General features: G+C 42.6%; 1 protein-coding gene across 1 annotated transcript in view; it reads left to right on the top strand.

Moving 5' to 3' along the window:
* The window catches only part of GUCY2C (guanylate cyclase 2C), a 42,907-nt gene that overhangs the window by 8,218 nt on the left and 19,528 nt on the right, over positions 1 to 15,161 (top strand). Inside the window, exons 7-15 of the mRNA XM_074577273.1 lie at positions 2,432 to 2,552; positions 3,752 to 3,887; positions 6,105 to 6,190; positions 6,624 to 6,735; positions 10,727 to 10,808; positions 11,603 to 11,708; positions 12,249 to 12,311; positions 12,907 to 12,978; positions 13,909 to 14,013. Of these exons, the coding sequence (XP_074433374.1) occupies positions 2,432 to 2,552; positions 3,752 to 3,887; positions 6,105 to 6,190; positions 6,624 to 6,735; positions 10,727 to 10,808; positions 11,603 to 11,708; positions 12,249 to 12,311; positions 12,907 to 12,978; positions 13,909 to 14,013 (883 nt within the window). The remainder of the gene's footprint in view (positions 1 to 2,431; positions 2,553 to 3,751; positions 3,888 to 6,104; positions 6,191 to 6,623; positions 6,736 to 10,726; positions 10,809 to 11,602; positions 11,709 to 12,248; positions 12,312 to 12,906; positions 12,979 to 13,908; positions 14,014 to 15,161) is intronic.

Raw genomic sequence — 15,161 nt, 5'->3', positions numbered from 1 at the left:
AGTGGAGGAAGCCATGAGAGAACCACAGAGTCCAAAGTCAGAATGGTCACGAGCTGTTCATATGAGATATTGTACAGTTTTCATATACTCTGCCCAACCAGAGAATCATGTAAATGTGGCTTACAGTATATTTTTCTAGGCTCCATTTATTCAATTTTTAAATGATTTAAGAGTGGTACAACTGTCTCTTCCACTTCATAACTCTTCCGCTTTATAACCATCTCTTCAACATCTTCATAACTACATAAATCTAACTTTTCGGAGACGTTTCTTAGAATACAAGCTAAGTTTTCTGTTGTTTGATTTCATCTTTATATTACTAATTACAAAATCTTTATAGATGAGGACTGATATAAACTGGCCTGATCAATGGCAGCCTCAAAAGCTTTGTCTGTATACAAGGGCTGAGAGCTGATCTCTGGTCCTAAGCCTAAGTGACAGAGCACAGCTCACGTCCGTATGGCTAAGTGTAAGTGTAAACGCTCAAACTGCCTTTTTGGAATGGCTCCAGTCACCGTAGCCAAGTCACAGCCTGGGACAAAGCTAGTTGGCCCAGACCAAAACCATGCCTGGGACTGTGCTGGCAGCTTAATGGTATGGACCATCACAAGGCAAATGTACCTGCCTGTGTCTTGACCTTATTTCACTGTTGATGTAGCAAAAGAATCCATGAACTTCCAGGGCCTGTGGGACTTCTCAGCCCTCATGTCCAAGGCTGACCTTGACAGGGTAGGGCTGAGGCACTTTGGATTAATGATTTCAGTTATTTAACCTTTAGGTCCAAACTGGAACGTATGGCTCAGGATCTTCTCTGTCCTGTACACTTTCAAGTTCACCACATATATTTCTCAGAAGTGCCTCTAAAAGCTTTAGACTTTTCAACACTTTATCCAGGCACTAGGAATCCCCAGTTGCTTTTCTTGAGGCGACTGGCCACAGTTCCTGTTTCTTTGCAAATGCACAATGGGGACTACGTATGTGAGTGCTTCTACTTACTGGTGTTGCGTGTGTAATTGTTGCCTCACAATAGGTGAGGACAAGTAGGGGCTTCTCTGCTGTGACATCCTTCTGGTAGACCCAGCTGCCTCAGCCCATTTTATATGCTGCCCTCCTTAAATTTGCTACATACCCCTGATTTTGCTGAGTATCTCAAATCATGTTCTCCTTTTTAAAACAGGAACGAAATACAGACACATGTGTTAGATCAGAACTCCAGCTGTAGAAGAAGACAGTAGGCAAGGTGCCATGCTTCTCCTACGTGGACAAGTCAGACAGAGTCCCTCAGACAGAGTGATGGATTTAAATTTCGCTCAGGTCTGAGCCCTCCGGCAGCCAGGACACAAACACAGTGTTTAAGCCTCCCTCAGGGGAGGTGGGATGCTGTAGGATTATCCAGTCTGGTGAAGTCTAATGAAATTTCCTTTTCACCTGGCTAGTTCAGTCCAAGCCTGAATCAAAAGCGCTTTGAAATTCTTCAGGGTGAAAATTGCAATGTAAAAGTCAGAAGGTTCGGGGAAAGGCAGAGACAGGGTTCTGGTGTCAGGATCCCATCTGATGGCCATGGAGTGGAGGCTGTGGTCTCCAAAAATTCTTAATACAGTACTGACTGAAAAAATAAAAGGACTATCAAACATGAATAATGAGAGAAGGCTCATACAATATTTCTTTTAATCAATCTAGCTATAGCAGTGGCAGATGCTGCCATTTAACACTAGTATCTATTGCTAAATTCCTCTGTAACATTTGAATCCTGTGGCTGCCAGTCTGCGAAGCACTTCCAGATGTCCTGTTAGGGTCATGAAACCAAAGATACCTGAAAGCTACCACCTTTTCTGCTTGTTTTAGCATAGTTTTCAAGTTCACTAGTTTCCTCTCATTTTCCTAGCTCAATGAATTAAACAAATCAGTCAGCCGCTCTCTGCACCTCTCCGATTGTTTCATGCCATCCTGTTAAATGCTTTTATTACAAATCCTGTCATGCTCAATTCTAGCAGGAAATACCAAAATTAGAGGACATGCGAACATACAAAAGAGTGCAGAAGAGGTCAGAAACATGCACAATAACATGAAGAAACCACAGATTGCAGTACTGTGGATTCCAAGAAGAGACTTAGTTTTAATAAACTCCTGCTTGAAAGAAGAGGAAATAAACGGAACAGAAACCAAAGTTACAATAATAACAATAATTAACTGCAACCTTTGAGTTTCAGATTGCTAGATCTGTTTGATATTACCTTGTAATGTAGTTAAGCACGGAAGCTGGCATCAGGGAATGAACAACATAAGGAGTTTTGTCCCTGATGAAATTTTATATTTAGAACTACTGTTTTAACCTGTTAAATAACAGTGCTGCCGAGGAGAGTGATTCTGTCACAGTTACCGCTGTCCCTGTTGCTGATTGTCCGTGGGGTTCTTGTGCTTTGCTTTGCAGTAACACGTACTTCAGGAACAACGGCTCAGCCCACCACATGCGGAATGTACTTGTCCTGACTCTGCCACCAGCTTCACGCAATTACAGCTCGAATGCTGTAACGCCTGAGGATGCTGTCCTGGTAACCACACTATTTTATATCTGATTATTGCATTCAGTTTGTTCATGTTCACGCACTAGGAAATGAAAACTAAAACCACAGCTGTAATCATCCCCCATCATGCTTCTGTCCTGATATTTTCTTACGTTATCGCAGGATGATATTTTGTCCTGCTGTGATTATGCAAAAATATAAAATCATAAAGCAAACACCCAGGCTCTCATATTCCTGCTTTGTGAAATTCAACTCAAGCTTTTAATTTGGTCTGCAGGTGTCATGTTCATGGGGCATGAGGGAGACTTATAGATACATAGCCTTCTGACTCCACTTCTCAGTGACTGACGATTTTATATGTAGCTGTAAGGCATCACTGAAGGAAGATCTATAGGTGTAGTCGAGATGTGAGCATGGAAAGTTCAGAACTAATAATTGTTGACTGATTTTTGTGTGCAGGTGTGTATAAGCAGTGGCAACCATTGCTGTTTCTGTCCAGGGGCTTTCCAGTTAAACTTCAAAAGCAGGAACTTTTTTTTTTTTTTCTGTAGGAAATGTGTATTTTTTTAATTTCCTGAAAAGCAGAAACTATGCAAACCCTGTATCTGCTTAGTGAAACTGATACTCCTGCCATCTGCCCAGGAACCAGACTCTACATGCAGAGTTCCTCCCAGGACTTGTGCCTTTGAGCTTCAGCTCTCCAGCCGGCAGCCTGAAGCTTCTGGCTGGATTTACAGGGCCCAGCCTGGGCTCAATGCTTTTTGGGTGCCAGCTCTATGAAAGGCTGCTGGAAATTCTGGCGTAGCTCCTTGCCCCTGAGCTGTGGCCATCTGGAAGCCCAGACTTGCTGGCACCACACTGGATTATCTGCGCAGAAAGTCTAATCCAAAGGCAGGGGCTTTGGATCCCGCTGAGCAGACCTGCCCAGAACATACAATGTAGGATTTCTTGAATCCTTTGTGCCAGGATCAGCATGACAGAGCTTTACACTGGCCTCTTGGAAGTTTTCAACACGTTCCTGTCTTCATATATACAAAAATATATTTTGTTTACCTTTATTTTTCCAATATGTTGATGTGGCATTTCTCATCTACTCAACTCTGTGTTCAACAGATTCTGGTCTCCATGCTGGAATTTTTGACAAATGGACACCATCAAAGATACTGTAGCTTTAAGGCAGAATCATGAACTCTCAAATTCCCATATTTCTTTTTCTCCTGTTCTAGATGGAAGATGACTTTTTTGTTGGCTATTTTAATGCAGTCTTGCTATTTGGACATATTCTGAAGAAATGTCTCTCCTCCCAGAGCCCAGTGTCACGTCCCAGTTTCATCGATGAATTCCGAAGTATCACTTTTGAAGGTAAAAGAAATACAGTCCTGTGTAGGGTTCACTAAATTCATGAGGGGAAAGAAGTTTGTTTTTAAGCATTCTTAGGACAAGTCTCTTCTACACTAAACAAGTCCAAGCCCTTCAATGAGTTTTATTCCCACTCTTTTTTCTTTTTCTATCATTTTTCCTGAGGGTGTTATCTTCACTATTAGCAGAAGCACTACATAGCAGTCGTGCAGAATCATCTCAGTGCATGCAACATAGAGGAGGTAGAAAGTCAAAATGGTGATGGTTTGAAACATTGCAATTACCACAGACTGTCTGAGGACCAGACTTCTTTCTGGGCTGTTGCGTTTTTCCTGCTGCTTTGAAGTACAAAACATATTTAAAGAAAATTGCTGGAGGAGATTCAGAGCTTCCCAGCCAGCAGAGGTGGAGGACAGGGACAAGGACCTGAAGCTGTTGTCATTCTTTTGATAAAGAGCTGAACTCCCTATAGGGAGACTATTTGGAGAATGAGAAAGGAGCTGGAAGAGTGAAGCATATAGGTGGGTTTCAGACTCCACTCTTCCTTCAGCGGCAACCTGGCATTCAGGTTGTTAATTTGCGACAGCGGCATTTTGAAGATTTCCTCTAAATGTCTAGCCTTGACTTCAGGCCAGTTCTTATGAAATATGATTGATGTTCAAAATGACTCCGAAGCCCACTTAGCTAACCTTTAATGAAGTAGTTTCAACCTTTTCCCAGTTTACAAAGCCAGTGTAGGCCTGGGTGCCTGCAGTGTGACTGTAAGCCAGCTGGCAATGGGTTGGCTCTTATTAGCCAACTTTCTTGTTCTTCTCACAGATTGTCTAGCATCAGTGGGCTTTGGTAGGCCACAGGCTTAAAATCACAGAATTCAATCATTAGGAAAAGACAGAGGCCAGACTGACACAAAGAAGTGACAACACTACCTCTCTAAGGGCAAAGTCCCAGCTGTCATTTCACATCAGAGATCTGTCCCAACCAAAATGACGACTCAAAGCTTTGTGTTTATGTCTTACCTGCCTTCAGCAAACATGTGTGTGGAAGTTTCCCAGATTTTCCTAATATGGCCTAAGAGGTTTTGGGTTTATTTTTGCTTTAACCATGGTATCCCAAACCTAGCAAAATGGAGTTTACTAATTCCTCCCGGAGACAGAATATGAGTAAACTCATCTCTTCAGTTTTACTCTAAATTTGAAAGGTAAGTTGCACAAACTTCCTTAGTTATCCAAAATAAATCTTGCACTGTAATGCTCCACATTAGTTCTAGGTTTCGTTTAAAAAAATAATCCTAAAAGTGAAAGGTCTTGAACCACCGTCATTCTTTCTTGTGCTGGAGGCTGGTAGAGTAGGGAGTTCATATCATAATTATTTTGATATTAAGAAGGTGGGCCATGAAAAACTAAGCATCAGTTTTTGAGGTGAAAAGGGAGAAGGTAGTTCCTGAACTAAAATAATGATGATGCTGAACTTTAGGAAAAATAAAATAAGTCATCAGCAATGGCAGCAAGAGAGCAATCTGAAGCTGATCAAAAAGACCCTCCTGAGAAAAGGGAAAAAGTGAAGGTGAGACTTTTAGGAGTGGTGGGTATTGGCTAAGCTTGTGCTCTTGTTGAAATGACTGGCTTCATGAGAGCAAAGTCAAGCCATGCTGAGGGACTTAGGAAGTTCCACCTTAAAATCCTTGGAATGTGCTACATAGGCAATTTCTCAATCTGCACATTTGCTGACATAAAGAGGCAGGAGGTTAAAGGGAAAAAGATGTTAGTTAGTTAAAATAATATTATTAGAGCTAAACAGGTAGCTCTCAAAAGAGCAAGAGGAATGAAGTATCCCTGTATTTCCTTTCTTGCTGATAGATTCAAACTGCAGGTGGAAACTGGCAATTTCCTTTCTCACCTCTAAAATGGTCCCTTCAAGGGAGGTTACTCTGACATTCTTGGTATGCTGAAGAAACCTGACAAATATATTTTTCTATAGCTAGAGGGAGACTTTCCTCTTCAGTGCAGTCAGTTCAACACCTTTTATTGGATTTTGTAGAGAAAATGTAGTGTGCCATTAAGGGAGAAGTAGCACCACACCAACCTGATGTGTTTTCTAGTGTGTACATGAAGAAGAAAAATATCCCGAGCATCAGAAATCCTTTTATTTATCCCATCCTTTCTGACAGGTATTTGTGTTTCTGAGATGGCAAGCCCTCTGACTAATCCCTTGTGTCCACAGGTGTACTGGGTCCTGTGACTCTAGATGAATTTGGAGACATTGATTCCACTTTGTCCCTGCTGTACACGTCACAGACTGAAAATCATGTACGTATGTCCAGGGAGCAACTGTTCAATCTTATGTGTGAAGGGAGAAACAAAATACCCTGTACTATTGCATAAGAATGATGAAAATAACTACAGCAGAAGTGGTGGCATGCCAAGGCATGTTGTGCGTGCCAGGAGAGGGTCATGAGAGGCGTGCTGGAGACTGACAAGATCGATGTCATCTGGTGATTCAGTAAATGAAGTGCAGCTGGTATTTTGTGGGACTGATACATTTCTTTTCAGAGAGAGGGGGGGAATGAGGAAGAATATGGCAGCCAAACATATGGCTAAGCCGAGGCATGCACCACTGTAGCAGAAAGAGCAAGAATTACTTTGAGTTTGGGCAATACATTTATTCAGGGTAGTTTGAAGCAAGGGACAAAAGAGGGAGAGGACAGCTGCTGACTGCATTTCTTCCCTTCTACACCCATAGTTTGGAACTCTTCTGCATTTCAACACTCACAATAACAAGACGCACGTGATGACTTCCAGTCCAGATTTTATCTGGAAGAACCACAAGCTGCCCAGTGATATTCCAGGCACTGGTGAGACACCCATTAAACCTACCTCTTCCTTGAAGATAAGTCGCACAGTCCTAAAAATCTACCTGCTGTGCAATCCAGCACATTACCTTCACACTGTCCCCAGCCGGCGATGCCAGGAGCTGGGAGCAGAACAGCATCTTTCCTTCCCCCGCTCCAGCCCCTCATGTTCTCTGCATCCAGCCCAATTCTAAACCTGCATTTCTGTTTAGGTGTTACTAAGTCTTTCATAGCCTCCATACGGTGCCAATGATTGTGGGGAATACCATGGCATGTTTCGGAAGAGACAGCTAGCTCCCAAACATAAAACCTTCACTAGAAGATGGTGGTGGTGTGAATTGTTTGAGAGGCTGTTCAGGAAAGGCAGCAGAGTTAAGGTTATGATAAGTTATCTGACTCTGTATTTTTGTATCGCTGATGCAGCATGGAGGCTTCTGCTTGCCCCTTTATCCTTGTTGCAAGGAGCTGGGGAGAGGACACAGCACTGTGCAGGTTCAGGGTGCTTCTCTGGAGGGGTCTCTTAGATGAGCTGGCTCCTTGCAGAAAGAAAATGGGAAACTAGGTTATTACTCTAGCTCCACTCAAACTTTAAATCTGAAATCCCAGAAATCACCACCACCTTTTATTTTGAGGTTTTGGTGACTCCTGGGTAGAACAGTTGAATCCCCTTGTAATTCAGCATAGCAGAGTACAGCCTTGCCAGCCTGAGCAGAATGGGATTGTTTCCCCAGGTAGGCTGCCGCCACATGGTGAGTGGCAATGGAAAGGTGTATTCTTCAGGGTATGATATGCAGGATAAAAATTATTGCAGTGGCGATGGTTGCAGGGGTTAGTGAACAGTGGGTTAGTTTTCACCTGAGTCATTCTCATCTGTGAGTGTCCAAAGGTGCTGCTGTTAACGGTCTCTGCTAAAGGCCTCCATTAGTTTTCCGTACTGCTTACCTCCTCTAGGGAATATTACAATGCAAACCAATAACTGGAGGAACGAGGACATTCTGATAACTAAAAGTTCATTCACAGTAAGGTGGTGGATGAATTCAAACACTTTTATTCCTCAGTAAAGTAAATCAGATGGCTTCAAATTAGGGCTTGCTGCTTGGTCCCAACCTTCTCAGTGTTGCTCCAGTCCTATTCTCATTCATCCCTTGGTCTCCACAGCACGTTGTGTTGTCAGATGATCTCTGAATCTTCTAAAGATTCCCCTGAATACATCCTTGTTTGAAGCTGCTGTACAAGGCCAAAAGAAAAATGTTTGGGAATTGCAGAAAGCCAGTGGCTACAAACTAGTAACTTAACATTCAATGTTTAACGAAGGCCTGACTTTGTGGCCAAGCTAAAACCACCTCCCACAGGCACTTGATTATTTGTTTTCACATTTTTTAAAAAATAAGCCCTCCTTCAGTGTGATTGTAAAAAAATATATTCCCACAAATGGCAACTTTTTACTGCCAAAGTTTAAGTAATTTTAAGTATGGACAAAGCCAGTCAAAACTTTCCAACCAAAAATACGTTTTTTCCTCCAGGAGGTGAACAAACGCAACAACCAGAGCCCTGATCCTTCCTAAGCTGTAATTGAGAACAGTCAACTCAGTTCTGCTAGCCTCTTTCCTCCTGGCATTCCTTAAAAAAAGGGGCTTCATCCACATTTTTCCATTATTCAGAAAGTTTGAACCCTCACTCTAAACACGGATAAGGTCAGCCTTCAATACACAAACGTTTCTGGTTCCAGAAGAACTGAAGACAATTAATTTGTGATGCACTCTCCCTTTGTGTGTTATGATACCAAGATCCAGGAGGTGGTAGCAGAGCCTCAGGAACGGGAAGTTGCGGACCCACAGCACTTCCCTGGGCAACTTCAATCAGCTGATTGTTAAGCTGCAAGCCACTATTCACAAAGCTTAAGTTTTACAGAATTCGTAGGAAATGGCTTTGCACATTCTCATGTATATGTCGTTTTATAGCAGTAACTTAATGTCCTTCCTTGGTGGAGGGAAGCCTAGTACTAACAGTTTTCAACGGAGAGCAGATGAATAGTAAGTTACTAGGAGGCCCTGAAACTGATGCTGAGATGAGCACACAGAAAGAAGGTGAGGAGATGTGCTACACAGAGTAAAAATAAAAGCCAGAAAGCTGGGTCCAAGATCCAGAGTTCCTAAACTCAATTCTATGTCAGATGCAGACACTTACATTGGCATGTTCAAAATCCCTGCCCAGCTGGTGTTTGATTCTGGAGGCAGCTAGTGTGTCTATTGCTGCTTTGTATTTGTTTATTCATTTTTACACTTTATTGTTTTCCTGCGTGCCTTTATTTCTTTTTCTGGGCACATGCAGAAGTGCATTAGCCTCAGGAAGGTTGAGTAGCGCAGCTATTTTACTATCCAGAACTAACATGGCAATCTGCGAAACTAGATTCTCCTCTGCCTTCTTTGCCTGAGACACTTGCTCAGTAGAGCAGGTACGCTCTAGACGCGTGGCCACCACACGAAGCTCTGCACTAATGGCCTGCTGCTCTTCAAAGGAAGTTGGTGGCCACAACTTTCTTTCCCAGTACCCCTGAGTTTCAAGAACTGACCCAAGACAGGTATCAGTTCGCTTTTCGACATTAAGACAATCAAAATGACAACCTTAAATAATCACTTCCCAGCCTCAACAGTTCTGCTTGTCTGCTCAGGAGTAGGACCTTTGTGTGCTCTGTGATTTTGTGTCTAAGTCCTCAGATGCCTGAGCAGCCTGATTTTCAAATTGTTTGGCACCTGGCAGCTTCCGAGGACACTAATCTGGCAGGTTTGTGCTGCACCAGATTAATTTCCCTCTATAGCATATGAATTTCATATTGAAAAGTAGAGTCCACTCAGTACCACTTGTCATCCCAACACAGTGTCTGCAGACATGTTCAGAAATGAGTTCAGAGTCTCCAAAGCTCTGTCTACAACTACAGCATCACTTTAAACAATTGGGCCAATAAGGGGAGAACCCAGGTGCAACATGTTAAAAAGTTTGTGTATGTTAAAAGCTGTACCATGATTTTCATTTTGACCTCTTCCAGAATAACAAGTTCTTTGAGAAATGCCTTTCAAATCCATAAGTGGCTGTACTCTGTATCAGCTGAAATTCTGAGTGGAAGCTGTGATCTTCAGGTGTATCCTATCCTGAAGCAACTTATATCAGTAAAGATTCTGAGTGACATAGGTATGGGTAGTTGTGGAAAATTCACTGTCGAAGAGGTGTGTCCTTCTCACTGGGAGGGTACCCAGCAGGACTGGAAAGGAAAATACATATGTTATAAACCTTGAATCAGAAAGTCATCACTGAGTATTGGGTTTAATGATAAAAGCCATAGGGACCAAACCTTTGTTCCCCAGTTCAGAGAAAGCCTATTCCAAAGAAGTCAATGAAGAGCCAATTTTGCATTAAGCCCTGAGTTTACTGGGGGCAAACAATGTTTCCTGCCTGCCAGTGACTCTGATTACAAATGGTCAACTGCTTTCCCCATCTACATCCCTATCCCATGGAGATTTGTACCTAAGGTTTGCCTCCACCATCGACTCTTAAGAAGTCACTGAAAGGAGAAATTTGTCTGCTTCATTTTCTAAAATGTGGTTACTAAGAAAAGTCAGGTTTATTCCTGGACTATCCTAAACTGTTTTTAAAGAGGAGGACACCTGAAAACTCTCCTGCTGAGCTGATGTGAGATTTAGTGCTGTTAAATTCATCTCCCACCTTGGTGTCCCTACAGAGCGCCCATGCCTCAGGTGGGGAGGTAAGACTGCACTGCTTTGGGTCATGCTTCATCCCGCAGTGAGAGGCAGGCACTTGTTATCTCTAGGCAGTGCTGGACTTTACCAAAGCCTCTCAATTTGGATGTGACCAAAGAATATCCCTGCTCAGCAACTGTGACTTGCACATGCGCGGGTGAGGGTAATTTCTTAAATATAATATTGTTTCTCAGTGTCCTCTGTCAAGTTGTTTATTTTTCAATTTTTCTTTTCTGCAGGCCCACACGTCTTGACCATTGCTGTCTTCACACTCACAGGAATTGTGATTCTGGTTCTGATCATCTCTTTGTTGATTCTAAGGTACCAACCCCTTTGGCTCTCTGTTTGTGCTTGAACAGTTTTCCTCCTAGGGCAATGCCTTTGATCTCTCCTTGAAGAGCCATTCATTATCTTACCTTACATACCTGGGTGGCTGCCCTCAGTGTGAACTCTTTAGTATATGCCAAGTAGGATTTGCATCCATGGCGTTGTTATGTCAGGTTAATAATCAAGGGAGAAGTAGAAGTCTCCCTGGGAGACAGTAGTTTCCTTCTCCCTGTTCCTCCCTGTTCCAATGGCTCTTCCCTCATTTTTACAAAATGTGCAGAATATGAGGGACACACACAAAAAGGCATCTCATCTCAACACTGTTGTTACTTCCTGTCCTGGCATTGTATTCACACCAGTTCTTACCATCCAGCATTGATGCCAGGACTTCCTTTGGCTTGCACTTGATTGTGGGACCTTCCTTCAGAGTACATTCAATAACAAAGAGGAGAAGACTATATAAAATCCAGACAGTCCTTTGTGCTTTAAATTGTTCTGACCTCCCTTGAGACTCTGGCAATTGCCTAGCAGTTGTTCTGCTAAATCTGTTCTGTTCTTCTGCCACATCTCTGGAATTGAATGAGCATTTAGGCTTTCCCAAAGCTAGAGGAATTAGAGTAGCCCCAAACTGGAAAACTGTACAAGAGCCACAGGGCTTGTGCTCAAGCCTTGCCCACTCAACACTCCATCCTTGTGTCATCCCAACACTGGAAGCTTCCCTGTCCTAATCCTGTTGTGTGTTTCGGTTCACTGGGAGGATATTCTGAATGAGTTCACTCGTTTTGCAGGAAGTACAGGAGAGATAATGAGCGTCGGAGGAAGAAATGGTCCCATATACCGCCGGAGGAAATCTTGCCTCTGGAGACCAGTGAGACAAGTCATGTTAGTTTGAAGGTAAGAGACGCACAATGCCTGAAGCTGGATCTTGGATTCTGCCTTCTAAAGACTATCGATACTGGCGTTTTGGCATGCTCTGACTACATTGCAGGCTATGGCTCTGGTAGAACTAGGATCTATTAATTTTTTTTTTTTTTTAACCCTCGCTTGCTATATTGAAGAAAAAAGAGATTATTCCACATCTATCGCGCTCTAATAGAATGTATCTGTTTCCCAACAGTAAAGCTCATTTTGTGATGGATGAATGTGCTGGGTATTGATTTCCAGTCTCTTCCACACCACCACTGTTACAAATTATTTCCCTGTGCTTTGTTATGCCTCTGTAACGCCCAAGAGCATGAAAGCAGCAGGTGGAGGGCCCGGCAGCCGTGGGAGAGGCATGGATGTACCACACTTTCTGTGGCATGTAGTGGCACTCCCTGGAGAGAGAGGCTTATGCTTCTCTGTGTGGCACACACTGGCATTACTTAGCTCTCTGGACCTGCCAAGTGGCAGGTAGGTGATAATTGCAAGTTAATTATTCCTCTTTGTTCTCAGATTGATGAAGATAAGAGACGTGACTCCACCCAAAGACTGCGCCAAGGCAAATATGACAAGAAGGTAACCTGACTGCAGTGTCCACGCTCCCTTCCTGGGCTTAGGAGGGCTCTTTCTGGAAGGAGGTCATTCCTCTCCAGAGATAACTCCACCTCTCCTGACCTTGCAAAATGGCTTGACCTTATGGAAGAAATAAGCCATTTATTCCCTATCAGTGCTTTGCGTTTTGCTTCCTGACGTGAGGCAACATATTAGACTCGGTGAACTCCTAGCCTAGTCCAGAAGTGCAGAAGCAGAAACAGGGGGACTACGAATCGGATACATTTTGGTACCAAGGAGATTAACGGATTAATGGAGGACAGGCCATTTACATGGCAATTCTTGTACATTCCATAGAGATATCGGCCTGACTGAGATATATTCATGTTGAGTTAACATTTGCATCATTGACAATTCTAAAGAGTTCTTACCTACCTGGCAAATCTTTTGAAGGAAATATAACTCCGGTACTTATTAGTTAGTTAACTGAAACTCCAATAGCAAAGCTGTAGGTGGATGTTTCTGTAGTATTTTGTTGTATGGATGTTTCTTGGAAAAGAAGGATGAATTGCTGTTGTATTAAACCTACGATTTTTCCCCCGACTTATTTTTTCTCCAGGTGGTGATCCTAAAGGATTTCAAAAACAGCGATGGTAATTTCTCAGAGAAGCAAAAAATAGAACTGAACAAGGTAACTGTTGCATGTAGCAACGGGACGCTGCACTATGAGTGAAGTCATTGCTTTCCACTGTCAACTCCAACAGCCATATGCTTGTGGATGTTTGTGAGGTGGACGGGTAATGAGTTCCTGAAAGGATATTGCTTGATGAACTTTCTCGTTGTGTGTGTGATCACATCACCAGTTCAGAGCCTGAACTGTATGCCAGTGAAGCTGAGGATGAATGAAGTAATTCATGCTCTGTCATTCGGCCTTGCTAAATACACTTTTATAGCTCATGCTAAAAGGCAATGCACTCTTTTTGCTTATATCATGCTAATTCGTTAGTAGCAGAATGTTGTAGTTAAATCTTATTATTGAATGCCAAGTGCAGCTCTTTAAATATAAGTAACTCTCTGCTGACTTGTGCATACAGACTATTCCAACATGAGAGATGAATTTGGCTGCAGTACTGCATCTTTTTTGAATGAATAGTTTTCCTTTTTACACAACACAGCTATACTGCAGATTCAATAAGCTCTAAAAATACATCAAAGTAAACTACAGTTGTCTATATAAATGGACAAAGTCCATAATATCATGCAGCATCATTAAATTTTTATTACTTGCTCATTTACTGACTGATTCACACCATTCTGTCACTCATAATGGCTATTCTGGTCAACTGGGAGGTTTCAGTAGGGAGGCAATAATGGAGTGGCCTCTGGAATTAAATTGTAGTCAGTGTCCAACAGCAGCCACTCTTATCTCCCTAATCCAGAAGGCTCAGGAATGACTAATGTCTTCAAGTATTTCACTTGGTGGCTTAGTACACACTGGTTTAAAGGAAACTCATACATCTTATCGGGGCCTGATAAAAAGCCATGTCACACAAGTATCCTTGACCTGTGTTTCTGTACTAACAATGATTCCTTTTAAAAATATGCAGTGTTTCTGCTCTAGCTCCTACAGATTGATTATTACAACCTGACCAAGTTCTATGGCACTGTGAAGATAGACGCCATGATCTTTGGGGTGATTGAGTACTGCGAAAGAGGTTCTCTGCGGGTAAATAATTTTGCAGGTCTCCTTCCACCCTCAAATTATGAAATTTCAAAGTAAGAAAAAAAATCCCCATTTCTGTCTCTGGCCCTCATGCAGCAGCCACAGACTGAGCAAGTAGCGGCAGGTTTCTGACTCTGGGTTCCCTCCCCCTTGATTGTTTCTCTCTAGCCTTCCCCAGGTGCAGCTGTGGCTGCCATCAGTTTGATGGTTCTCAGCAGGCAGAGGTGAGGTGCAAGCAAGGAAAAGCACAGGCAGAGCTCTGCCCAGGCAACAGCGACAGCCAGCATTTGTATTGTGTCCCCTATCGGGAGCATAGAGGATATAAGTTTTTCTTTATTTTCTAAGCTGTATCTGTTTTCTCTGCTGATGCCCTCATGGACCCCACGCTGCACCCAGACTGCGAAAGGACAGAGAAAAGAATATATTCTATATTAATAAGGGACAAACAGTATGATGCTGGAATATGGCATATCCCATGCTGTAAGGGACAACAGCCCTTCATTTCTGTTTATAAAAAGAAATGGTAAATTGATGCCTGGCAAGAGTTATGGAAAGACCTATGGTTTATTACTACCAATATTATTTCAGTGCTAATCACGAAGTAATGGTGGCATCAGCTCTTCTGCAGGTACACGTTGTCTCTGCTTCTGAGTTCTTAGACTCTTATCAGCAGCAGTGGTCTCTGGTACAAACTTGCAGCAAGGCAGCAAAACAACAGCTCTGTCTCTAGTTCTTTTCTTGTAAACTGACATACTCATGGAGGTTTACTTTTAGCAACAGAAGTCATAGTGGCTGGAAGAACTGTGAATGACTGGCACTTTAAGATAAAGGAATAGTCTACTTTGAACTTATAAGGCCATGAGTAAATTGGTAGGAAGTGGACTGTGAGGACAAGCCGCAGAAATTCCTTTCCCTTCTTTTTGCACACCTTGCCCATTTCTGTCTCATTTATTTTGCTTTATTAAAGACTCAGCATGAAAAGCAAATTCACTATTTACCTTTAATTACACAAACCCCTCTTTTCTGGAGTCCTCAGTTTTCTAGCTCTGTGCAAACCTAAAATATATTTCATATTCCCTGTTTTCTGAGTCAACTCCTGCTCTAGTGCACGTAGTCCCTATAAAAAATGAAGGGCTACCTCATTCAGTCGC

This window comes from Larus michahellis, chromosome 1 (genome assembly GCF_964199755.1).
Source record: "Larus michahellis chromosome 1, bLarMic1.1, whole genome shotgun sequence".
Classification (NCBI taxonomy): Eukaryota; Metazoa; Chordata; class Aves; order Charadriiformes; family Laridae; genus Larus; species Larus michahellis.
This window is presented reverse-complemented; position numbering and strand designations above follow the sequence as displayed.